General features: G+C 43.8%; 1 protein-coding gene and 1 pseudogene across 1 annotated transcript in view; one reads left to right on the top strand and one right to left on the bottom strand.

Moving 5' to 3' along the window:
* The window catches only part of LOC104314058 (microtubule-associated serine/threonine-protein kinase 4-like), a 93889-nt gene extending 81721 nt beyond the window's left edge, over positions 1 to 12168 (top strand). Inside the window, 4 exon segments of the mRNA XM_069775561.1 lie at positions 1700 to 1822; positions 3936 to 4072; positions 4794 to 4975; positions 7310 to 12168. Of these exon segments, the coding sequence (XP_069631662.1) occupies positions 1700 to 1822; positions 3936 to 4072; positions 4794 to 4975; positions 7310 to 11226 (4359 nt within the window). The 3' untranslated portion in view covers positions 11227 to 12168.
* A 5882-nt stretch (positions 12169 to 18050) lies between these two features.
* On the bottom strand, positions 18051 to 21135 carry LOC138683570 (CD180 antigen-like; annotated as a pseudogene).
* Between the last annotated feature and the right edge of the window lie 5919 nt (positions 21136 to 27054).

Here is a 27054-nt window from a genome sequence, read left to right as displayed (position 1 = left end):
TAAATATATATTTCTGTAAATATGTATGTGTTTATATTTATTTTATAATTGAGGTTGATAATCAACAATATATTTTATATAATTTATATATTATATAAAATATGTGCGTGTATATATAAACTAAAATATTTCAACTATCTTAAAATAATTTTGAAAAATTAATTACAAATATATCAAAAGCTTTGAAGTTTTATATAATGTTTTGTTGTAAATATCTGTCCTAGTTTCAGCTGGGATAGAGTTAACTGTCTTCCTGGTAGCTGGTGCAGTGCTATGTTTTGAGTTCAGTATGAGAAGAATGTTGATAACACTGATGTTTTCAGTTGTTGCTAAGTAGTGTTTAGTCTAAAGTCAAGGATTTTTCAGCTTCTCGTGCCCTGCCAGAAAGAAGGCTGGAGGGACACAAGAAGTTGGGACGGGACACAGCCAGGACACCTGACCCAAAGTGGCCAACGGGGTATTCCATACCATGTGACATCCCATCTAGTATATAAACTGGGGGGATGGGGGGATCGCCGCTAGGGACTAACTGGGTGTCGATCAGCGGGTGGTGAGCAATTGCCCTGCGCATCATTTGTACATTCCAATCTGTTTATTATTACTGTTGTCATTTTATTAGTGTTATCATTATCATTATTAGTTTCTTCTTTTCTGTTCTATTAAACTGTTCTTATCTCAACCCATGAGTTTTACTTCTTTTCCCAATTTTCTCCCCCATCCCACTAGGTGGGTGGGGAGTGAGTGAGTGGCTGCGTGGTGCCTAGTTGCTGGCTGGGGTTAAACCACGACAATATCCATGGTGGATTTTGAAATAGCAATGCTACTAATGTGGTAGTATATCATTTATTTTTCATTCATGTTGTTTACCTCTCAGACCTATTAATCCATCAAGAACATTGAATCTGGAGATTGGAGTACATGTGACTGATAATGGAATAGATCAGAAAATTGGACTTTTTGCCACTGGTGTAGCATCACATCAGTGAAAGGAAGAAAAATAATGGTACACTGCAGTAAAAATGAAACCTTGGCTTTTTTCAAAATACTATAGGTATTTATTCTTTTAGCTCTGTAAGTACTGTAGGCTTCAGTAGTGGCTGCATGACTTAATACTCTTCGGAAGCTCATTTTTAAATATAATAAATTATTTAATAATTTGCAATTCAATTTGTTTTGGTCCTGCATCATCATTGTTACCTCTAATGGGCAGCCTGGTAAATTTGAACCAAATACAAACAGTCCTTAACTATATGGTGGAGTTAAAATTTTGTATCATGATTAGGGTACTGAATGTGACCACTGCCTTAATCACACAAGTATTTCTAAGTGTCAGATATTAAAAATCTTCATTCAAATCTGAAATTTTGCTGTGGGGAGTGAATCATCCCTTCTTTATCATGCATGAAAACTGCCCTGCTATACAGAGCTTGCTTAATACCAGTGGCAACAAGCAGTGTTTCAGTGAGCTTTGAAACCATTCCAGGCCCCATGTAAGTATAAAGTTCAAGTAAGTAGTTGATGGTGAACTGGCTGGTCTGATTTTCTTTTTCTCTTCCTTCATAGAACTTAATATCTCTAGGTTTTCTTCATTGCCAACTGGTTTTATAGAAAGAGTTCATTAAACAAAGCCTACTCTTGAAAGTATGAAGGTTAAACATGAGTCCATTTTGTGTATATTCTTTTAATCTCTGATTTCCAGAATGTGGAAGAAGGAGGCGCAGCATGCCAAGCGGGTTTAAAAGCTGGAGACCTGATTACTCATATCAATGGAGAGCCAGTGCATGGTCTTGTTCATACAGAAGTCATTGAGTTGTTGTTAAAGGTAACTCTTGGACAACTGGGATACAAAAGCACTTGCTTGTTTTCACCAAGGATTTGAGGGATTATGTTTGTTTCCCTCAGAGATTAGTTATCAGGTTTTCTGGTTGTTCAGGTACAAACTCTAAGCTACTGTTGCACAGATCTGGAGAAAGGTCGATGACTTCATATATCCTGTTATGATTTTGGTTTCTCTGCAATAAACTGACATTGCTGCTGAGATAGCTAAAGTACATTCAGAGCACTGACACAAAGAGATGCCTCCGTCTCTCTCAAAAAATAAATTGGCATTTTCCAGTACTTTCTTGAATTCACGTCTTCATCAGGTAATTAAAGCTTTTGATGATGATGCTACTTCTCATTTTCTCCTTTTAAAGTGAAATCAATGAGGAAAAGTGGAAACAAAGAATATGAAATATTTTCTTTCCTACCATACAGAAACTTGCCTTTCATAATCTTAAGGCCCAAAAGGTTTTTGTCTCATATATAGCTAGGCATGTCCCACAAAGCTTCTTTGCTTAATGAAGTTCTGATCCTGCAGTTGGACTTTTATGAATAATCTCTCACATTTTTCTCTTGTGGTGTGACTGGTACTCTCTGCTCCTGACATGTGGAGTTTTCTGAGGTCTGTCCTATTAGAAAATTATACATACATTTTTTCTTAAACAAACAAAAACCCCCAACTTTTAAAAATGAATGGTAGTGTCTTAGCTATTCACTGTAGCTCCTCATATTGCAGTTTTTCTGTAAACTTTTCAGCATAGACTAAAGTAGGTTAGAATTATTTTAGACAGCTGTATTTGCTTCCTATATTATTAACAATTTCATGGTGTTACATATTGTCCTGGTTTCAGCTGGGATAGAGTTAATTTTCTTTCTAGTAGCTGGTATAGTGCTATATTTTGGGTTCAGTATGAGAAGAATATTGATAACACACTGATGTTTTCAGTTGTTGCTAAGTAGTGTTTAGACTAAGTCAAGGATTTTTCAGCTTCTCATGCCCAGCCAGCAAGAAGGCTGGAGGGACACAAGAAGTTGGGAGGGGACACAGCCAGGACAGCTGACCCAAACTGGCCAAAGGGGTATTTCATATTGTGTGACATCATGCTGATCTTTGCCTGTCAAAGGGAGTAGTCACTTATAAAAGAAGATTGGAAAGCAATGAAGCATTGGGAAATATAAAGAGCTGAGGAAAGATGCAAAATACATTGTTCCTTAAGTTTATTTTCCTTCTCTGAAACCATGAGGAATTTCCAATTTTTCCAGTTTTGCAAGAAATGTATAAGATAAAATTTGGCAATTTTAGGCAGTTGGGTGTGCAGTTGTTTTCTGCATCAGATACAGAAAAACTACAGAAAAAGAGAAACATGACAGCCCTGCACACTACAAGAATAAACTCAACATGAGAGATCATTGTTTATTCAAATGTGATGTATCATAAATTAATTTGGGTTATTGGAATTCCTTTTAAAAGAAGTTCACTGTAGTACTATACAGTGCTGGGCAGGAGGTATGGATTTTTAAAACATAAGATATTTATTTCCAGTTGGTTTTGTTTATAGAGCAGCTGTCATCTGTTCATGCAAACAGTCCTAAAAAGCTTAACTTAATTATATTTGTTATTTCTTTTGAACAAGATAAAAGGATTGTTTGGGACTGATAATGAAGATTAAGTTTTCTCCTCCGTTTCATCATTGTAATAGTCTGTATCCTGAGATGTGACTGGCCAGTGAATGGACCACTGCACGGTGACAGCTGTTCTTTGTGGGAAAATAAGATGTTTCTATAGAAATTTTCTTCTTGAAAATTGCGGTCTTGGTCAGTCCTTGGTCTCCTTCTGTCTTGCTACAATTATTGGAATTTCTGCTTGTCCTGAAGCTGGTTCTTGGAATGGAGGAAGTTTAGGAAATTTGACAGCAGTTTGAGAATTTTCCAGTCATCGTTTATCTGACATAAATTAGCCTGGCAACATCTGCATAGGGTTCCCTACACTGCCAGCTCTTACTTTGATGCTAGAGTTCTGTCTCGTTACATTTGCATGTGTAGTGTAACTTCAGTTTAAAGCAAAAGTGGTCTTATATTACTCATGCCTAAAGGTTCCTCCTTCATTTTGGCAGAGTGGTAACAAAGTGTCAGTAACAGCAACCCCTTTTGAAAACACTTCCATCAAGACAGGACCTGCCAGGAAAAACAGCTACAGGAGCCGAATGGTCAGGCGCAGTAAGAAAACCAAGAAGAAAGATTGTTTAGAGAGGTGAGTAATCCTTTTGTTTTATGGCAAACATGTTTCCTTGTGTGTGTGTGTGTATACATAACAGTTCATTTTTAAAATTAAGTTAATACAATTCTCTCTCTTGCCTTCTACACCTCTTTTTACCTTCTTCTATGAGATCCTATGGTTGTAACACATTCTTTCAACCCTGTTTTGCCTAAACTAGATCTGTTAAAATATCCCTTAAAAATTTTGCATGGCTCACACACAGACATATGGAAGAAAGTGAATAACTGAGGTTGCATCTTAATTTGGTTTCAGTATATCTTTTTGTACTTTTTTAATTAAAATTTCTAGTGCTAAGTTTATGTGCATTTTTAGTTTGATGCTAAGTTTATGTGCATTTTGAAATAAATTGCTAGTACTGTACAGATATTCCTTCAGGTTTGATCAGCTCTTAAATTAAGAAAATGAAGATTTATACTCATAAGGAGCTAACAGTTCCTCTGAAATGCAGTGAATAAATTTTAGTACAAATACATTTAGTTACAATATCTATCCTACCGATTAGCAAATCAGTATATTTTCTAGACTTCATACTCTGCAGTGTGGTTTATTTTCATGTAAACATAGATTTAATATTTGCTTTTCTGAGTGTAATGGGAGAGTGAAGCAATATGTCAGCCACAAGAGCTTTGCCTCTGGTAATAGTATCTTTTGTGCATCTTAGCTTCTGATTAATGCTGTGCTCTTCTCACACTAGGAGGAGATCTCTCTTTAAAAAGCTGGCCAAGCAATCCTCTCCTCTTCTTCACACCAGCAGAAGTTTGTCCTGCCTGAACCGATCACTTTCATCAGGGGAGAGCTTGCCTGGGTCTCCAACCCACGGCTTGTCTCCCAGATCACCTACCCCAAGCTACCAGTCCACTCCTGATTTTCCATCTGGTGAGTGTGAAGGCAGAGGAAAAGGACTTGAAACTGAAGTGTACTGTACTTCTTGTGAGCCCCCCAGATCTGTTACACTCTGCTGAGAGTAGTCAGCTCAGACAAGCATAATCATTGAACAGCTGGTTTCTATCTGGAAAAGGGAAAAAAGATTCCTGATGCATTTTCATAATACAGAAGCACCTAAAAGGGAACTGTCTTCTAGGTTTGTCCCAGAGTTTAAATCCAAGTCTGATGGCTATAAGTTGAGTAATAAATAATCCAGGTTTAGAGTAGAAGGTAGAATCTTGCCTAGGAGAGGCTGATTGATAAAATACTGAAACGGAAGGAAAAGTTCCTATGTAATGGAACTAGCATGGGCTCTCATGAACACAGATTTATTGTTGAAAAGATTGGCTGGGTGCTGAAATATGCATCTTTCTAATTCCTAAAAGTGCTTCACCTGCCCCTTTTTCCTATTTTACTTCTGTCATGATTTTAGTGCGTTACTAAAAGTGACTGCTGTTGTACAATCTCTTGCCAAAGGTAAATTATTTGGAAAGCCTTGATCATTGCTTTGAAGTGTGGCAGAAAGCATCAGCTATTCTATTTAAACAGAAGGAAGTGATAACTTAAAGGGGATGAAGGAACAGAGAGGGAAAGGGAGAAATAGCAACATAATTGGAATGATGGGACCTGACAAGATGCATCCCAGAGTCCTGAGGGAATTGGCTGATGCAGTTGCCAAGCCACTCTCCATGATATTTGAAAAGTCATGGCAGTCAGGTGAAGCCCCTGGTGACTGGAAAAAGGGAAACATTGCAGCCATTTGTAGAAAGGGTAGAAAGGAGGACCCTGGGAACTACTGACCTGTCAGCCTCACCTCTGTGCCTGGGAAGATCATGGAACAGATCCTCCTAGAAGCTATGCTAAGACATATGGAAGACAGAGAGGTGATTCGAGACAGCCAGCATGGCTTCACCAAGGGCAAGTCTTGCCTGACCAACGTAGTGGCCTTCTATGATGGATTCACTACATCGGTGGACAAGGGAAGAGCTACAGATGTCATCTATCTGGACTTCTGTAAGGCCTTTGACACGGTCCTCCACAACATCCTTCTCTCTAAATTGGAGAGAGATGGATTTGATGGGTGGACTGTTTGGTGGATGAGGAATTGGTTGGATGGTAGCATCCAGAGGGTAGTGGTCAACAGCTCAATGTCCAGATGGAGATCAGTGATGAGTGGTGTCCCTCGGGGGTCCATATTGGGACCGATACTATCTTCCTCAACAACATAGACAGTGGGATCAAGTGCACCCTCAGCAAGTTTGCAGATGACACCAAGCTGAGTGGTGTGGTTGACACACCCGAGGGACAGGATGCCATCCAGAGGGACCTGGACAAGCTCAAGAAGTGGGCCCATGTGAACCTCATGAGTTTTAACAAGGCCAAGTGCAAGGTCCTGCACATGGGTTGGGGCAACCCCTGGTATCAATACAGGCTGGGGGATGAAGGGATTGAGAGCAGCCCTGTGGAGAAGGACTTGGGGGTACTGGTGGATGAAAAGCTGGACGTGAGCCATCAATGTGCACTCGCAGCCCAGAAAGCCAACTGTATCCTGGGCTGCATCAAAAGAAGCATGGCCAGCAGGTCGAGGGAGGTGATTCTGCCCCTCTACTCCACCCTGGTGAGACCCCACCTGGAGTACTGCATCCAGCTCTGGGGACCTCAGCACAGAAAGACATGGACCTGTTGGAGCAGGTCCAGAGGAGGGCCATAAAAATGATCAGAGGGATGGAACACTTCTATGAAGAAAGGCTGAGAGAGCTGGTGGTGTTCAGCCTGGAGAAGAGAAGGCTCTGGGGAGACATCATTGTGGCCTTTCAGTACTTAAAGGGGGCTTATAAGAAAGATGGGGACAGACTTTTTAGTAGGGCCTGTAGTTATAAGACAAGGAATAATGGTTTTAAACTAAAAGACAATAGATTCAGACTAGATATAAGGAAGAAATTTTTTATGATGAGAGTGGTGAAACACTGGAAAGAGGTTGTCCAGAGAGATGGTAGATGCCGTATCCCTGGAAACATTTAAGGTCAGGAGGGTTGGACTAGATGACCTTTAAAGGTCCCTTCCAACCCAAACTATTCTATGATTCTATTCTATGATTCTATTCTATGATTCTATGATGTGGGTTTTATAGCCCAGTCACTCGAAACCTTCCAAGTTTTGGAACATTATGGCAGCAGACAGCACTTATGCCTTCTTGGGTCAGTGCAAGCGCTACCTCTCACTGAGCATTTAGACAAGATTCAAAAAACCTTGCTAATATTATGTTTGTTTTGTTTGTTTGTTTAGGTACTAATTCTTCCCAGAGTAGCTCCCCTAGTTCAAATGCTCCAAATTCTCCGGCTGGTTCAGGACACATAAGACCCAGCACCCTTCATGGCTTGGGTCCAAAGCTTGGTGGGCAAAGATACAGATCCAGAAGACGCAAATCAGCTGGCAGCATTCCTCTGTCTCCTCTGGCACGGACACCTTCTCCAACACCCCAGCCGACATCCCCTCAGCGATCTCCATCACCATTGCTAGGACATTCGATTGGAAATACAAAAATAGCTCAGTCTTTTCCTAGCAAAATGCACTCCCCTCCAACTATTGTAAGGCATATTGTTAGGCCAAAGAGTGCAGAGCCACCAAGATCTCCACTGTTAAAGAGAGTCCAATCTGAAGAGAAACTTGCACCCTCTTATGGCAGTGATAAGAAACACTTATGTTCACTAAAATACAGTCTGGAAGTGACCCAGGAAGAAGTGAATAGAGAATTGTCCCAAAGGGAAGTAACTCTTCAGAGCTTGGAGGAGAATGTATGTGATGTGCCATCACTCACACGAGTCAGGCCCGCAGAGCAGGGCTGCTTGAAATGGCCCATCTCCCGAAAATTAGGTAGGCAAGAATCCATCAATGAGCTAGACAGAGAGAAGCTGAAGGTCAAGATAGTTATGAAAAAGCAAGATTTTGCTGAAAAAGCAAATGCTGCTATACATGAACCTAGAAGTGAACCAGAAAATCCCAATACCTTAAGACTGGAAGAAAGAGACAAAAAAGCATTCCAGAAGGTATTAGAAAGATCAAATCAGTTTGAAACAAAAATTGTTGCTTTGGAGACCCAGTCAGCTGGTGGCATACTCAAAGACACCCTTCAAAAGAATGCAAGCTTGAGAACAAATGATTGTATTGCTTTAGATGCACAGATGTGTCATGGGCCTCCACTTAATGACCTCAGTCATATTTCTTATGACTTCAAAAGAATTTCCCCTCCATGTACACTGCAAGATGTGCTACCTCAGTCCTCTGACAGGATGCTAAATGGAAAGGGAGAAAACACAGATGAAAATGTACCAACGAAAGAATTTGTCAAATTTGAAAGATTAGATGGTAAACTTGCAAATATTGATTATCTTAGAAAGAAAATGCCTTTTGAAGAAAAAGATGACAGCATCTGTCCAGTGCTAAAACCCAAACTGACATCAAATGTTCATGAATGCCTTCAACTTAATACAGGCAGACCCATAAACATACAGCAGGACTCCACTGCAGTTGCCGATGCTAGAGTGTTTCTCAGCAGTGCACATGCTGCTCAGATTAACTCAGTTTCTTTTGTTCCTCTCAAGACCTTGAATGGCCGAGTGGAAATGGGTGTGGAAAATTCAGCCCTTATTTCCACCAAGTCTCCTGTCAGAAAAAGTCCGTCAGAATATAAACTTGATGGGAGGTCTGTTTCTTGTTTGAAGCCAATAGAAGGCACACTAGACATTGCCTTACTTTCTGGGCTGCAGGCTTCAAAGACTGAACTGCCTTTGTGCATGCTGCCAGAAGGACAGAGCACCAGTGGTGATGGGGGATCTCCTAAACCCCCAACACCACAAGGGATTGGTGGAAAGGAAGAGCTGGCCTGTCAGAAAGAGCAGTTGTTAAGCTATTCAAAATCTAGCAAAGTCAGCGTATCAGAGCCTCAGGTTCTGCAAACAAGCAAGAATTCTCCAAATCCACCAGTCATCCCTGTGGCTGCAGAAGCAATGACAGAGAAAAAGGTTTCTAGTCCAGCTGCTAAAGGCAATAGTTCTATTATTGAAGCTGTTCAAAAGAAAGACACCTCCCCTTCAAAACAGAAGGACAATTCATTGGAAGCAAAGTCTTATGTTATTCAGAGTGTTAAAACTACCCAAACATACTCCAAACTTTCTACTGTCCAAAGCACTTCTGAAAAAGCTGTAGGAAAAGAGAAGCAAATACAAAAGGAGTTGCCTGCCAAACAGCCAGTAGCCCAGAGAAATTGTGAGCCTACCCCTGCAAAGGTGGAGGTGATCAGGGAGTCATCTCTGAAGGTATCTGTCTCAGATGTCCTGAAAACAAGCTACTCCAAAAGCAGTGAAAAAAATTCTGCTGATTTTGCCATTCCACCTCAGATGCAAGGAAAAATGCAGGCAGCTAGCCCCAAGGCGCAACCTATGGATGGCAGAGATTCACTGAAACAGCTAGGCAAAGGTGACACCAGCATTGCTAGTCGTTTTGTGGAAAGGGACATAACCAAGCAGAAAGTTCTCAGTGAGCCTAAGAAAGTTATTGCAGAGCCAAAGAGTGAAGCTCTTCCATCTAAACAGCCCATGCAATCCTCAGTAGATTGTGATCCTGAAAATGAGAAGTCTGCACCAGTTTCCTCTGTGCAGAAGGACAACACCAAAGATTTAGGAAAGAAAGGTCAGAAACAGCTCCCTGACATAAGGCTTCAAGCTACCGAGAGAGAGCAGTCCAGCCAAGTTCCTCGGCAGCAACTTAATGCTTCAGGGTCCCCTGCTGTGAGAGACACTGTAAGCAGAAACTGTGCTGTAGATGTTCACATAGGTATTCAAGAACACATGAAGCCTGCTGCTACCTATGTGGAAAGCAGAAGTAATAAACTCAGGCCTGTCTCTGATACAAGTTCCTTTAAGTCTAAGCACTTGGATAAACAGACATTTTCACAAAAAACATGCACTCCAACTGTAAAAGAAAAAGAAACTATTATTCAGGTGTCTGCCAGCTCCCAAAAAGATGGGAAACATGCCAGTAAAAATGTGTCAGATCCCCTTTCTTTTGTTTCATGCTCTTTGAGAAAAATGAACAATGAACATGTGCAGGCTGAAAGGCCTGTGAGTTTGGAGCATGGCTCAGTAGCCACCCTCCAAATGAGCAGCATCACTCCTGACATCAAATCTAAATCCTCTGCTGTTGGCCTGGTGCCAGCAGGCCCAGAGAGTTCTAAGCAAATGCAAAGGCAAGAACCAGCGGGCTTTGGGGAATCTGCTGATCAAAAGCAACTTCACCTCAGTGAAAAACAAACCATGTCTCCAAAGTTTTCCACTGTGAAACACTATCTCTTGCTGAGCAAACAGGCAGATAGAAGACCTAGTAACCAGATGATCTCTGCAGACAAAAGACCCGAAGGAAAAATATGCACTGACACACTTTATGTTCAACATGACAGTGGGAAAGTAGAGCCTACCCTTTGCCTCGCAAACTGTGTCGTCAGAGGGAAAGGAGCAGAAAAAGTGACTGCAAGTAGGAAAAGCTCTCAAGATTCAAAAGGGAAAGGACAAGTTAATAAAAAACAGCCAGAAGATACAAACAACAAGATTGCAATAAAACATTTGTTGGATGCCAGTGGGCAGAGTTCTTGTTGTGTGGCTGCAAGACCAGGAAAGTTGCTAACTTGTTCAGCCAATTTCTCTGAATGTAGACAAGAAGTATCTGTTTTGTCTTCAGGGAAGAGTGATGCGTCTTCAGGGAAGAGTGATGCATCTTCAGCAAAGGTTAAAGCAGGCTCACCTAAGCTTCCTGCAACCAGCTGCAAGGAACTAAAGCAAAGCACCTCTTCCATAGGGAGTGCTAAGGAAGAAATGAATAAAAGTATTTCACTGATGACCTTGCACAGTGCTGCTGTTGTAGTAGAAGCCTGCCACCCTGCTTCAAACCTTGGGGGGAAACCTGGAAATCAAGAAAAGTCTTTTTTTGTTAACACTGTGGATGTAAAGGGAAAAGATGCCCTTCAGGCTCAGCAGTCTGCTTCAAGAAAACAGAATGCAGGTAAAGATTTATCCAGGTCAGCAACCACACCTGACCGCCCTAATGCACTTTCTAACAACAAAGATTCAGCTCCGCGGTGGTGAGGAAAGGAAGCTTTGCGGAGCAGTCCTCTCAAAAATCCTGTTGACTGTAAGACCTGGCAGGTGTGACTTCAAGACTAGCTGAAACAATATATTTTGACTGCCTTTAAACCAGCACTGTGTGGTGTCTTTGTGTGGCAAAGCTTTTATGTCACTGAAGAAAGGGGACAGGGGGTATATAGAGAGAGGACTTTTTTTTCAAAATGCCTTCCCAATTGTAACCAGTAAAACTGTTACCATATCATATTTGTACAAAAATACCTTTACAGCTGAGAGCTGTTGAAGAAAATATTTCCTCTGTAAATACCTAGTGATGTGTTTGGGATTTGAATGTAGCATATATACTTTGCTGCTGATTGCATTGTTTACTCCCCTTTTTTAAGATAGTTGCTTTGCCACTTATTTGCCATACTTGAATATGAAAATGAATTACTAAAATTCAGACCTGGCATGGGCATGCACAAGCATTGGTCTGACTGGAAGACAAAAATAGGCCACATTTTTACTTATTAAAAATCCTAGCTAGAGGTTAAAAAAAAATACTAGGAAAGAATAAATATGGTGACTTATTGTGAGTTTTTACATTTTTAATAATCAGATTTTGATAGTGCTGTACCTGGCTGACTGCTTCACCAGATGTAACACAAGATCTAACTGCATCTCCCTACTCCACAAAGCCTGTCTCTTAGAGTAGGTGTAATTAAAGCTAAGGGAGGACCACTTGGTTATCCCAGCATCCCAGGAAGAGTCGTGTTCTTCGGTGAAATGGTGGTTCTCATCTTGTCTTATTGGGAGTATGTTCTATGACCTTCCCCTCAGACAAGGCTGAGACTCTGAAGCACACCTTGTGTGCTTAGTTTCTGCTGCAATCCTCTCTTGGTTTCCTTGAGCTTCTTTAAATTCAGGCCCTTACAGTGTGAGGCACAAGTATAAGCACATGACTTGCAGTACTGTTATGTTCATCCCTGTTTTTTAATGAATCTAGAGAATACATATTATCATGGCATATAAGTCTGCATAATTAGCTTCATACAGCTGTAGCTTTTTTCTATTTTGACAAGCAAGGTAAAAAGGAAAAAAAGCAGTTTCAGTGTCATATCTTCAAAAAAGTTCAGGACATCTGATACATTTTAATACATAGCTGGGGCCTTATGTTGTAGACTTAACTTGCTGTTTTTAGCAAGTAATTCTGGGTTTCACATTCATTTCTAAATGCATTGAGTAGCTCCATACATTTCATAACATAATCTTTTTATTTTTATGTAGAGAAAGTAAAAACTGTAATTATAAAATAAGCATTTTGTAACAAAGAAACCTGTTGGAGCTATTTGGTGCTAGAATGTGACTGTCTTTTTACTTTTGCTAAGCCTTATTTAAATTTTGTATACTGTGGAACATATAGACTTTGATCATTTTAGCATGGAGGTATTGTTCTGAAGGATGAAAGGTAAAATTTGAAACATGTACAGGAGCACTACAAAATACCCTTGCAGATGCATATTTTTAAATGATTGGGATCAATAGAATGGTGTTTTTGCTTATTTGTTATATGTACTATGTACCCACACTAGAGCTAGGCCCCTATCTGTTTCATCGGGGCATACAGATTGTATTTCTGTCTCAAAAGCTAGAAAATTGTTCATAAAAGCACAGTGTGAACTTGACTTGGAGATTTGTATGACAACTGACTGTGCAGAATTCATTTCCCTCTGGGAAAAGCTTTATTACACTGATTAGTTGAGTTGGATTACAGAAAACCTGTCATGGAAAGATAAAATCACAAAAAAGTCCTTCTGATTTTTCATGTGGCACTAGAATATTCATACTGCCTTTGATGCATTCACAGAAGAGCTAGTGAGTGATGGATAATATTTTTTGAGCAGTTTTAAAGAGAAAATGGTCTTGACATTTACAGTTCATCTGTGCTTTGGCAGTTATTACAAATGAACTCTAATGCACTTCAATATAACATTTCTGTCTGGAAGGTATTTCATAGTTTACAGTCTTCTGCATTTTTTAAACTATCCTAGTTTAAAAGTGTAACAGTGCTTAAGCTTGTGTTTATGTAGTACCTGTTTGTTGGTGTTTACCTTTTCAGTGAGCTGTTAGAGATCCTCCTACCTGTGTGCTACTTGGTCAGTCTCTATGTGATTGTAGATCTGATGTGTTCCTTTGTAGACTTATTGCTGTAGATTTCTCAGCTTACAAAAAAAAAGGAAAAAAAAAGAAAATAATTGTTAGGGTCTGTGCAATAAAGTGTTTGCAGTCTTATTTTCTCTAAGAACCTCCTTATGGATGTCATAATTGTTGTATATTGAACACAATTATTTATACTTATGCAGTTGAAATAAAAATTAATTGAAATAAAAATTCAGTATGAAACATGGCGTTAGCATTTTCCCTTGAACTGCTTTCACTCCTGTAACTTAAGGCACATCTCTGCTGTACTCGGAGGCAGGCAGTTATTTTTTTTCTCCAGGGCCAACTCAGTGCACTCCTTAAGGCACACGCTGGCCAAGGATTTTGCATGAGGAAATGTAGTGTAGTCTGGAGGAGGTCTGCATAGCTGAATAGCTCATCTCAGGCAGTGGCTGGAACCACTGCACTGCTGTTCAGTAGGGAGGCACAGGTTGATGATGGACAGCATACTGACTGGTAGCTAACAACAGCAGTAGGCTATAAGGTGACATTTCAATCTCTCCTCCAAAAATGTATCATCATTCATTACAATAGGTCAGTATGTTTTTGAGTACCTTCTTAAAATACCCATTCTTTACTGTTTTTTTTATTTATGCTAAATTCTCAGCTTTAACAAATTCCTAGAGTATGTGTAAGTGCACGCAATGTTTTCTTCAGTTTTGAAAACTCTACCCCTTGAATGTCATCAAATAGCCCTTTATTCTTTTTTTTGTCTCATAATAGAAGTTAGAAGAGATGCAGCGAACCAGCAAGGGGAGACAGAGCAGAGCACCTTAATATCCAGTGGCCTCTGGTGAAGAAAAATCCTTTTGGCAGGAGGAGCAATGGGGCAGGATTATTGCTCCCTGATTTTCATCTTTCTATCTCTTGCAGTGGAGCAGCGTCTAATAAAATACACGTGTCTTTACTGTTCTACTGCCAATAGCTGGTAGAGAAGCTTTGCACAGCTGGTTGGCACATGCCAGGAACTGTCTGCCCTGAGGGGATTATTTTTGTTCACATTTTACTATTGCATTGTTTTCTCTGTGTTTTTTTCCTCTGTACAAAACCAAGTGCGGCAGTGTTACAGAACCGCTTCTGCTGCTGTGCTCTCTCTTTGAAACCAATAGGTGAGGGGAAGCTGCAGGTCACCCCCAACCTTTCCAACTTGCTGCAACCCAGCAGAAGGCAGACAGTCTGCAAAATCAGTGCACTGGCAGGGGGTGCGTTGGGGAGGAGAGAGCAGGTTCCGGCAGCTCAGGGAAAGGAAATGGCTTAGAGTTGAGGATTGACTCTGGATCTAACTGTCCTGCCTGCTGTGCTGTCTCTGGCTTTGGACAGCAGCAGTCACCTCTGCTTTGGGGAGGCATGGAAACCTACATGCCCAGAGTGAGTTTCCATAGTGTTTAGGGCCAGAGGAAAGGGGTGGTGTAAGGGGTTTGTGTTGAGGAAGGAGAAGTCGGGAGAGAAAGGTTACCTGTATCATATCTGGCATAGTTTGTCATCCTCAGTTCTACCATTATAAGAAGAGACTGCAGCTCACCTGGGATGGAACTGCTTTCATGGTCTGAAAGGGGAATGTGAGCTCCTCTCTTTAGCACTGAACTCCCAGTTTGCAATGTTCCTTTAGGCCCCGTATTTTCCTCTTCTGTAGTTGGCAAGAATTAGCAGGGATGTCATGCTTGGATTGCAGCTCAGAAAGAATACATCACAAGACAGGAAGATACTAGAGGGTATGTGGATGCATGCCCCAGTTTATGGCTTATGTTAGCAACAATTTTTCTTTCCAGTGACCAAATCCGTAGTATAGTATTTGATTAGCACTGACCAGCCCAGTCTGCCAAGGATGGATTTGAATGAACTGAGGGTAGGAAGTGATGCTAGAGGTTACGGTTCAACCTGCAAAGAATTGGGAGCATCAGGATGAGTGGAGAAGGCTGCAGAGTAAGATGACTAACAATGTAGGTAAGGTCTAACACACAGCAAGGCCTTGAAAATGCAGGTGTGAATTAGATACAGGTGCAAGAGGATGTTTGGGAGATTCACTGGAGAAGGATGTCATCTGCTACTGGGGTAGAAGAATTTTATTTGAGAGATGAGCAGGTATGGTATGAGTGAGTGGTTGGGAAAGGATCTCACCTGTTCTTTATTCTGGGTACAGACAAGACTAGTAAATGAGAGAAAGGTCTTAAAAGATGCATCATCAACATCAGGATATTTTTTAAGTCAACAAATTTAGAAATTGGCCTCTCTTCAACCATCCTGTTCAGAGTAAAATAATTTTCAAAAAATTGACTTGCATCTTATCGATAGTATCTTGTTTAAGCACAGTTGAGGAAGGAAGAACTTGGCTCTGAATTTTGGTTTGTCCAATTGAAATAAAGATAAGTGCTTACCAGTCTATGAAATGTGACTTGTTAGCTAAGATGTGCTCAAGTTTCTTCTCTGTGTAAATACTTGATGACAAATTCTATTTTGCAGTTTTGGTTTGTACCATGACTTCTGTTTTGGGTTTGTGTGGTGGGGTTTTGGTAGTGGGGGAGGGGGCTACAGGGGTGGCTCCTGTGAGAAGCTGCTAGAAGCTTCCCCGGCTCCAAGTCAGACCTGCCTCTGACCAAGGCTGACCCAATCAGCGATGGTGGTAGCGCCTCTGGGATAACATATTTAAGAAGGGGAAATCTGCAGCGGAGAGGGGAGTGGAATGTGAGAGAAACACCTATGCAGACAGGAAGGTCAGTGAAGAAGGAGGGGGAGGAGGTGTGCCAGAGGAGGTGATGCCCCTGCAGCCTGTGGTAAGATGGCAGGCTGTGCCCCTGCAGCCCGTGGAGGTGAACGGTGGAGCAGATGCCCACTTGCAGCCTGTGGATGACCCCACGCCGGAGCAGGTGGATGCCCCCGAAGAAAGCCGTGACTCCACGGGGAAGCCCGCATTGGAGCAGTCTGTGTCTGAAGGACTACAGCCTGTGGAAAGGACCCACGTTGGAGAAGTTCGTGGAGAACTGTCTCCTGCGGGAGGGACCCCACGTTGGAGCAGGGGAAGAGTGTGAGGAGTCCTCCCCCTGAGGAGGAAGGAGCGGCAGAGACAATGTGTGATGAACTGACTGCAACCCCCATTCCCTGTCCCCCTGTGCTGCTGGGGGGAGGAGGTAGAGAAAATCGGGAGTGAAGTTGAGCCTGGGAAGGAGGGAGGGGTGGGGGGAAGGTGTTTTAAGATTTGGTTTTACTTCTCATTATCCTTGTTTTGATTTGATTGGTAGTAAATTAAATTGATTTTGTTTTTTCCCCAAGTTGAGTCTGTTGTTTGCCCATGACCATATCTGGTGAGTGATCCCTCCCTGTCCTTGTCTCGACCCAGGAGCTTTTCTTTATATTTTCCCTTCTCATCCCACTGTGGGGGGAGGAGTGACCGAGCAGCCTTGTGGTGCTTTGTTGCCAGCTGGGCTTAAACCACGACAACTTTAGTGACATCTGTAGCCCAGGAGCCAGGATGGTGGTGAGTTCAATCCTGTTGGGTACCATTCATCTCCGGCAATTCCCTTGTTCTCTCTGTGCACCAGCTCCCCAGCTTTATTTTAAATAAATGAGAGATAAAAAGCCTGACTGGAACCCAAGGACTTCATCAGATCAGAGCTTGACTAGGTAAACAAATTCTATAAAGAAAAATAAATCTACTGTCTCTTTCCATTTATATTCTTGCTAAGTAATCCCAGAAGACTAAATCTTTGGACATTTTTCCATAGGAAAATTCCGTTGGACAGAAGAGCACACCCCAACTCTGACTTCACTCCAGGAACGCACACACCAGAAGTGATGCAAAGTAGGTGTCAGCACCAGGAGCACCCATTGGATGAGATTGCTGCTCCCCACTGCGCCGTCCCCTTTGTAGTCTCTAGTTTTCTTTCCTGGGCTGCTGCTGGAGGAAACAGTCCACTCTGAGCTGGCCCAGAAAAGTCTCTTAGCTGTTGCCAGTGTTTTTTTGCCCTGTGCAAGCATGCATAGTGCCAAGCATCCACAGATTCTTGACCAAATCTACACGTTTTGTGGTTAAAGCTGAAATTGTTGCTAGTCCTTGCTTACTATGTAAGTCTAGTAAATAGTCCAGGATAGGGCCTGCCCCGGCAGTGAGAGATGGACAGACAGAGGTTCAATGGCCAGGAACTTTCTAAGGATCAAAAATATTTTAAAGAAATTGGAGAGGTGATACAGGCTGTTTCTGTCAGCCCTGCAGGAGTGGATCTTATGTGACTATGAATGTTGTTCCTGTCCTTCACAGGTTTTTTTTTCTTTTTAGCTGAGCAGGGTACACTTCTGCCAGCTCTTAAACAACATTGTTTCTCAAGTGCATTTGATAGAGGGTGAGAGTTGTGTTGGTTTTTTTTGTTGGGGGTGGTGGCTTGGTTTTCTTTTTTTTAAAGAGAACAAGGTTTGCATTTCAGCCCTTGGATCTTCTCTTTGCAGGTGCCTTAGCCCTGGTGGCTGTGACACCGCGTGGAGTTGAACTACGGTATCTCTATAAGAGAAGTTATTCATGTTTGAGGCTCAGGTCACAGTTTACTTTTTCCCAGTTCTCATATAAGAATTTTTTATTATTTATCTAAAAATTATAACACAAATGAAAAGGGTATTACAAAAGTTAAGGAAATACAGGTCACACACCACAGTAAGTTGTCTTTCATCTTAATACAATTGCTGTACATCTTTTCTATATGTCCATCAGAAACTTAGATTTGCTGGTAATTTTGCTTGCAATAGTGAGCACCCCAAATGAAGATGGCACCACAAGATAAAATTGCCAGGACAACAGCAATGATTCCTGCTGTGTTGATCCCACAGGAGAGTGAGACAGTGGCCAGCTGAGTCCCAGCTAGTGATTTGGGTTCAGAATATCTCATTTCTTTAGGGTCTTCAATTTTATCCAGATTCTGCTTGTACCAGGTGATTAAACCAATAGTGGAGCAGGTGCATTCCAGAGGGTTGTAATTTAAATTGATTACACAGTGGCCAGCTGGGGACACTAACTTGTCATGTGGTACAATATGAATGCTGTTGTGGGCAAAACTGAGATAGATGCTCTTGAGGTTTGAAAATATACCTGTGCTGAATGGAAATATTTGTTGTGGCTCAGATCAACATGCCATAATTTCCTGAGGCTGTGAAATGCTTGGCAGTCTATTGCTGTCAGTTCACAGAATGATAAAATTAGCAGCTCTAAATTGGATACCTGTTGGAACAGTTTGTCCTTTGGCATGATCACCTGAGTCAAAGTTATTTTGACTAAGGTCCAAGAGCCTGAGGTTCTCCAGGCCTTGAAAGAGATGCTGAATGCAGGTATTAAGGTGGGAGGAGGAAAGATTCAACACTTGCAACAGATGCAAATTTCAGAAAGGACCCTGTGAAGTATTAATGTGAAGAGGAGTGAAAGCTAGGTCCAGTAGCTCCAGGTTAGCACCTTCCTTAAAGAGCACGTCTTGGAGGTGAGCTTTATGTTGTGGCTCAGATTCAGGTACCAAAGACAGCTTAAACCATTCAGCACTTTGTTACAGCAGTCAAAGCTTTCAATGTGACTGTGACTTAAATCAAGATGTTGAAGCTTTGCCAGTTTCTCCAAACAGCCAGAGCTCAGCTGCAAGATCTGCAAGTTTCTCTTGATGTGAAGGTGGGTGAGGGAGGGGAAGGCGACAGAGCTGATGTTGCAGACTGTGGTAGGTTGACCCTGGCTGGGTGCCAGGTGCCCACCAAAGCCGCTCTATCACTCCCCCTCCTCAGCTGGACAGGGGAGAGAAAATATAAAAAAAGGCTCGTGAGTCAAGATAAGGACAGTTTAATAAAGTGAAAGCAAAGGTCGCGCGCGCAAGCAAAGGAAAACAAATGATGTTAATCTCTACTTCCCATCAGCAGGCGATGTCTAGCCACTTCCTGGGAAGCAGGGCTTCAGTATGTGTAGTGGTTGCTCCGGAAGACAAAAATGCCCCGCTTCCGTCTCCCTGTACTTAGCTTTTATCACTGAGCTGACATCATATAGTATGGAATATCTGTTTGGTTAGTTTGGGTCAGCTGTCCTGCTTATATCCCCTCCCAAGATCTTGCCCAGCCCCAGCCTGCCGTTGAGGGGGGTGAAAATGTTGGAGAGACAGCCTTGATGTTGTGGCAGCACTGCTCAGCAGTAGCCAAAACACTGGTGTGTTATCAACACCTTTCTAGCTACCAATGCAGAGCACAGCACTATGAGGGCTGCTATGGGGAGAATTAACTCCATCTCAGCCACACCCAATACAGAGGTGCTTGCAGGAATTTGCACTGAGAACTAACTCAGTGAGCTCATGCTGCTGATGCTGGGGGGCAGTGCACTGATGTGGGTTTGAGTTAGGTCCCGCTTTTGGAGCTTGGTCAAGCACTGAAATATGGCAGCGTTTAGGTTTCTGAAGTGCCATAGTTGCAGATAGAGATTCTTGACAGAGATATTACAGAGGCCTTGTAAAAGATTTGGGCTTATGTTGGCCTTCTTTTCCACACTGTGAAATGTTCCCAACCGAAGGGTCTGGGCTGTGGAGTTCTGTATCCCCACAAGGACTCCAGGGATGTCAGTGCAGCCCCCAAAGTACAAACTGTAGAAATGGGACTGGAAAGCTCCAGGTTTAATGTATAAAATATCATTGCCTTTAAAGATGAGAGTTATATCACTGATCTTCTGCAGAATGCTGTGTATTGGATCTGGCTGAGATGGAATTAATTCTCCACATAGCAGCCCTCATAGTGCTGTGCTCTGTAATGGTAGCTAGAAAGGTGTTGAGGAGTGGAGATATGCTTCTGTACCAACAACTTCTGAAGCAGCTTGAACCCCCTCATATGCTGCTAGTATCTCTTTTTCATCAGGGTGTAGTGGGCTTCTGATCCTCGGTACCCCCAGCTCCAAAACCCTAATTGTTGACCTCAGGTTTCTCCTGGTGTTTTCTGCCAGAGGCTCCAGGTGAGACCAGGCTCGCCAGCTGCAGTGTAGAGAACATTTTGCACAGCTGGTCCTGTCCGGACAGGCACAAGAGCTACCACACAAGCTTTTAAACAGACTTTAGCACCTTCAAAATTCCTATAAGATGTTAATTCTCTCTTATTTAAGAGGTGAATCATGTCATTCTCTGGGTCTTCCATAGCTCTGAAGAAGACGACATTGGCAACGCAATACAGCAGGGCTTCCAAAATACCTGTCTATACAAGATCAAAGGATTAAAATAATTTTCAGTCATTTCCTTCAAGCATGGTGTTATGGATGCACGACTAACCAAATCCAACAGGTGTTAAAACTCAGATTTTGTTAAAACTTCAGCAAAAGTTAGTTAGAAGTCCGGTAACATTTTATAAAACCACAGGCTCAATGATGTAAAGAGAATTAATACTACACGGCCGACTTAAGAATCCCCAAGATTTAAAGTGATGGCTCAAAATGCGCATATCACTCACCTAAAAGCTGAGGGCTCTCTCCCTCGAGGAGTTACCTCGGGCGGTGCCCTGGCCAGAGGGGGAGTCCCGGACTGCAGACCCGCTGCTCCAAGGAGGACTGCCAACGTGTCCTCTGGCGGGACCCCGTTTATACCCCTGTCGAATCTGACCTGTGGTCATTTAATTCTATTGGCTAGGAGGGTGACCTCGGTGTACCTGGTGCATCTCGATTGGCCAGTTCAAATTTCAACCTGCAGCCTCCAGGGTTTCCTTCCCCTTCTCCCTTCCTGGAGAAGTTTCGTTTCCTGCTGGCAGGATGGGGGGGGCGGGATGTACTGCCACAATCCACCCCGTGACCACAGTCATGATTCGACTGGTTTCTTTGGAGTGGTGGTACAGTCACCTCTTGCCTCCAAAGTTAAAAAGGGGTGCAGTTTGGCGAGTTTGACGCTCATTGTGGGGCATCGTTCCCTTCTGGTCTAGAACTAAAGTGGAATATCGAACACAGGACTATTCAGTGTATGGACAGTTTAAAGGAGTATACTTAATCGTTAGTACAGGCTTCACTACCAAGCATTTGATAGAACTTATTGCAATATAGATTATAGTAATCATAACTACAAGTATTATTAAAGATTAGAGAAGGCTGGTCTCCCACCCCGTGAAAGAAAATCTGAAGATAACAAAACTTTTCCCAATCAGTTGGTGCCTGTGGCAGAAACAGTTGCCCCCATGGAATTTCAGGGCATAGCGTAGTACCATTCCAACTCCACCCTGTGATCCCATGGGTTAGTTGGAGGATACAGTCACATCTGGTGACCAACTATAATTGTTACATTGCTCTCATGCGAGCTCAAGGACTCGCGATATTAATGTCCATCATTTTGCCATGACATTATCATCCAGATCTTCACCATCCACGCCTGTCACCATCATCACTGTCAGCAAAAGGACTGGAATGACTCGTTCCTTCATGGTCCTGTAAAAAAGCACAAACTAGGCCTCGGTCTTAAAACCAGGTCACAGGGTTAGAAGTCCGGGATTATCCACCGGGCACTGATGTGGTGAGTCTTTCCACTCCCATGAGATGGTCTCAGAAGACCAATGTAATCAACCTACCACGTGCTCCACAGAGCCTTGCCTTGTCTGATATGCTGGGCCAGAGCTTGGTTTGGGTGATTAGCCTTAAGCCTTATTCGGCATTGCGGGCAAGCTGTAAGAATTGCTTCACAGATTTTCATAGACACTGGCCAACCCCAAGATCGGCATTCGTAATAGAGATCTGCTTTCCCTGAGCAGCCTCATTTGATATGCAACCATTCTGCTAGTCTATCCCAATCTTCCTTCTCACTGGTGACCATCCTGATTTGGGCCAGGTGATCCACCTGTTGATTCCATTTCACAGCTGGGGTTCCATCCCAAGCATGTCCCTTCACCCATCCCACTTTTAAAGGTCAGGATCTCCCTATTGCCAGGAGACATTGCCAGTCCTCTGTCCTCCACACTTTCACATGAGCTACTTCCCACTTACTAGATTCCCACTGACATATCCACTCTGTAACGCCCTTAAAGGTTGTGTAAGAGTCAGTATAGACGATGGTAGCACCATTCTTTACGGCCAGTAATAAAGCCCGTAGTTCTCCTACTTGTGCACTACCTTCACCCTCTTCCTCGACTGTCTTCCCAGTACCAATCTCCAATGCCACTGCTTTATATTGCCATTTTGATCCCACTCGGCGGGCAGATGCATCTGTGAACCACACTCCCTGCACATCTGAGCCTGCCACGAATTCGGGTGCCTCCTCAATCGGAGAAGGTTTATACGGTTGGCCCAGCAAGGCTGGGCCAGGGTTTACAGGTTGCTGTAGTTTGAAAACCTTAGTCAGACCCTCCTTTAGTGGGAGCAATTGGCTTATCCCTTCTAGGTATGTATACCATTTCCTAACTGTGGCCTTTTGGGCTACTCCCTCCAGAGGAGGTGACCCATTGAGGATTGAATTTAAGAGAGGGAAAGGACCCTGTACTATAACATCCTGTGAAGTACGCAGCTTTTCAGCTTCTTTAACTGCTCTAGTGAGGGAAAGAGTCCCCTTCTCCCAATCTGAATATCGTCGCTCCGTTTCTTTGAATGCAGTGGAAGAAAATAATAAAGGCCTGGCTGGTCCCTGTGGCCCCTTTTGAAACACGCCACAGTATGAGGCATGTTCAGCAAATCCCCATTCCACCCTTAAAGGATCTCGTGGGTGCAGTGGACCTAGTCTCTGATAAGCCTTAAGCTCATCTTTCAGAGTGTTAAGGGCTTCCGTATGTTGCAAAGTCCAATCCCATTTTCTGTTTTTTCAGAGCAAGTCATAGAGAGGGTGGGCAATCACTGAGGTAATACTTGGGACGGCAGAAGTTAATTGTGAAATATGTTCATCTGATTCGTGTCAATATAAACAATGCTAGGGCCGCATAATAAAATGTGACCCTCACTGTCTATGTAATTTTTAACCATTTTGTCGATCCTTGTATAACCGCAGGCCAGGAGGAGACAGATGATATGTACATAGTTCGTTCTCTTTTTGCCAACCCAAAACCGGTTTTGTTGTTAACTATCCTGGAGGAGAACTGAGGCATTTGGATGTGTGTTTGGCCTCAGGGATTGCAGTGCTTGGGATCTTGATGGGCCATTTGTTGTATGTATTTGTTGAGGAGGAGGTGTCTGTTGTGAACTTGTTTGGGTTCTGGTGATCGCAGCTGGTGCTGTGCAAGGTGTCAGCTGTTACACAGGATGTCTGCTGTCTGGCGCGAACAGTAGGGAGCCTGGTCAGAGATAAGTTTCTAAGCACCCACACAACCAGAAGATGGAGAAGAACAAGCCTAGTATGAATATGTAACGAACGTTACACTATAAAAGAAGCTGGTTTGTTTTTCACGGGGCGCGTTGTGGTAGAGCAGAAGCTCCCCACGTGCCCAGCGCTGTTTGCTTGCCTTTATTCATTTAATAAATTGTTAACTTTGTTTGGAATCCTGTTTGGGACAAAATTCATTTATAATATTAATGGTGGGGTATTACTGTTCAATCTCCTATAATTAATTGTTAGTCGCCACCTTCCACCTGATTTACGGACTGGCCAAACAGGAGAATTATAAGGAGAATGTGTGCAACTGATGATCTCCCTTTTCTCCAGATCATTAATTACTTCCGAAATGCCCCATTTGGCCGCAGCTGGAAGTGGGTATTGAGGGACACGGGTTACCTTAGATTGCAGTAGTGCAGGAGCAACCTGCAAAGTTCTCACATGAATAGCCTCTACCTCCCTGCCCTCAAAGCTCCACACCCTGCCATTGGGTAGATACCATTGTCTGCCTGCCAGGACATCAAATCCCAGTATATTTCCCTCATAGGGGCTTAAAGCCACCTCCACAGCTGTCATTCTTTTTTCCCAGGTAACCAAAGTTGGGTTCGAGCTATGGGGCATTTTTCTGTCGCCCCTGTTACTCCTCTAATGTTTATAGCCTTTCTTGATGGCCTAATTCCCAGCTCACTAGCTTGTTGCTCATTTAAAACACTAATTTGGGCTCCTGTATCGATTAAGAATTCCAAACTTATCCGTTTTGGGACCACAGGAATGTGTATATAAGGCTCTTTATCGGCAGACCATTGGCAAGTATTTACCATGCGGACTGGGCGGCCTGAACCCCAAACCGCAGCTTCTAGTTTTTTAGCCCTTCCAGTTCCTCTCGCAGTGCTGCAAAAGGGTCCCGTTTCTCTTCCCGAGGGGGCGGGGTTGCTGGCGCTTCCCTTTCGTCTCTAGCTTTCCCCTCCAGCAATTCCACCAACTTCCGGATGTCGTCAGCAGACTGCCCGTCCAGCACGGCTCGGGGTGCCCCCAGTGCCAGTGCCTTCGGCCAGAGATCGTTCCTTCCGGGATCGTAGTTCCGACCCGACGGCCCGCGAGATCCGCGAGATCGAGAGCGCTCGAGGGGGCGGGGCTTACAACTGGCTGCCCGGACCTTCCTGCTGCCCTCCGTGCCACTGCTCGGCTCCGTCCATCCCATCTCGCGCCTGTAAACTACTATGCTGTGCAGTACTTCCTCCCAAGTCATCACATGCGCGGCCGGCCCCTGGGGTTACGATCAATGGCCCCCTGGATTCTTTCTCTGAGGGACTGGACGTGTATTTTTAAAGCGTCTGGCAGACCTCTAATAAGGGGTCTGAGGTGGCGGGGATCCACCGGTGCAGTCATCGGTATCCCTTGCTGCCCTCTATCATACATAGCCTGAACACAGGCGGCTTTTTGCACTCCCTCTGTTAACTCCGACAGTCCCTTTTCCCGGATAGTAACAGATTCTCCTCTCTCCCTCGGGTCCACACCCCCAGCCCAGTAAGCTACTCGGGACGTTATCGACTGATCACCTGCCGCTCCAGCACTCAGAAACACTCCCGGTCCCCAGTAACCTCTCGCTTCATCATCACTCAACAGTATCCAATTCTCCCCTGTTAGAGAAACTCTCCACAAATACTCAGTTTCGGTTTCGCCCGGCTTGCGCGAAAACTTAGCTTGCAACTCGCCGAGTTCGGGTCCCGACCAAGGGGCCGTGCAAACAGCGCTCTGGGGGCTCCCACCATGCGGACCCGCGTGCCCTTCTGTTTCAATAAGGGGCCGCACATCCCTTTCCTCCAATTCCACCTTCAGATAATCTATTTCCCCTTGCCTTTTAGCAGAATCAATCAGTCTTTCGGTTCTGTGCTTGAATCAAGCAGGTGCCCAGGAGGGCGCACACACTGCCCTTGCTGTCTCGACTACTTCCGCGGCATAGTTCTACTCTCTCCATGACCGCTGCCGGGTCAGACCACTTCTCCTTCACCCAGTCCAGACCTGCGGGAGAAGGGCTGCAGCCGTGCCTCCGTAATAATTCCTCCATTAGCACCATCCTGCCGACTACGCCAATTTAAAATGTTATGGATGCACGACTAACCAAATCCAACAGGTGCTAGAACTCAGATTTATTCTTCAGCAAAAGTTAGTTAGAAGTCCGGTAACATTTTATAAAACCACAGGCTCAATGATGTAAAGAGAATTAATACTACACAGCCGACTTAAGAATCCCCAAGATTTAAAGTGATGGCTCAAAATGCGCATATCACTCACCTAAAAGCTGAGGGCTCTCTCCCTCGAGGAGTTACCTCAGGTGGTGCCCCGGCCAGAGGGGGAGTCCCCAACTGCAGACCTGCTGCTCTGAGGAGGACTGCCAACATGTCCTCCAGCAGGACCCCATTTATACCCCTGTCGAATCTGACCTGTGGTCATTTAATTCTATTGGCTAGGAGGGTCACCTCGGTGTACCTGGTGCATCTCAATTGGCCGGTTCAAATTTCAACCTGCGGCCTCCAGGGTTTCCTTCCCCTTCTCCCTTCCTGGAGAAGTTTCGTTTCCTGCTGGCAGGATGGGGGGGTGGGATGTACTGCCACACATGGATTTCAAGATTTTCCTTGTTTTTCATTTTCTTTGGTACCACAAACAAGAGAGAGAAACCCAAATGATTGCTTTAAGTGCTGGATGTTAAGCACCCAGACCAGGGTTTGCCTTGAGGCAGTGGGATTTGGGCTGTGACTGCTCCCCCACTGCAGTCATGTGATGCCCCAAGAGGAGACATAGCAGCCAGGGAGCAACACCTGCCCTGCTCTGCCACAAACTGGCATTTTCCAGCAGGAAAACCTGTGTGGCCTCTGCTGCTGGTGGAGGAGGTGCTGCACACTCAGGCTGTGCTCTGAGGAAAAGCCTAAAACAAGGTGATGCAGCAGGAGCATAAATCAGCTGCAGGGAGAAAAAGCTGTCATAAAAATTGTCAGAATTTACCAGACTTTATGTGAAACCCCTCTGCTTTGTGCTGCAGCAACTGATCTTTTCGAAGCCCTAAATGAGAGCAGGAGACAGAAGCCAGATGTGCTCTCCAGCCCATACTCTCCACGCCTGTGAGCAACATCCCTTCACCTGCCCTTGGGGGTGGTGGGGACAGGAGCTGCAGGACTGTGCCTGTGATGCCCTTCCTGGCTGGGCGCCAGCCCCTCTGGTGTGGGTTTCTTGCAGCTGGGGGCTAGGCTGCAGCATCCCCCCACCCTCTGCTTTGCCACTGCTCCTTGGCAGAAGACCAAACCATCCACTTCTGTCCTCTGGCATTGATGATTACAGTTAATGCTGCAAGCACACCACAACTTCAATATGAAATTTCCATGACTTGAGCGAACCATCTGCACAGGTAGCGACCTAGACACCTCTTGTAAAAGAGAGTGAGTGT

The sequence above is a fragment of the Haliaeetus albicilla genome, chromosome W (genome assembly GCF_947461875.1).
Source record: "Haliaeetus albicilla chromosome W, bHalAlb1.1, whole genome shotgun sequence".
In the NCBI taxonomy this organism is placed as follows: domain Eukaryota; kingdom Metazoa; phylum Chordata; class Aves; order Accipitriformes; family Accipitridae; genus Haliaeetus; species Haliaeetus albicilla.
Note: the sequence above shows the minus strand (reverse complement) of the source record. Positions and strands in the feature narration are given on the sequence as shown.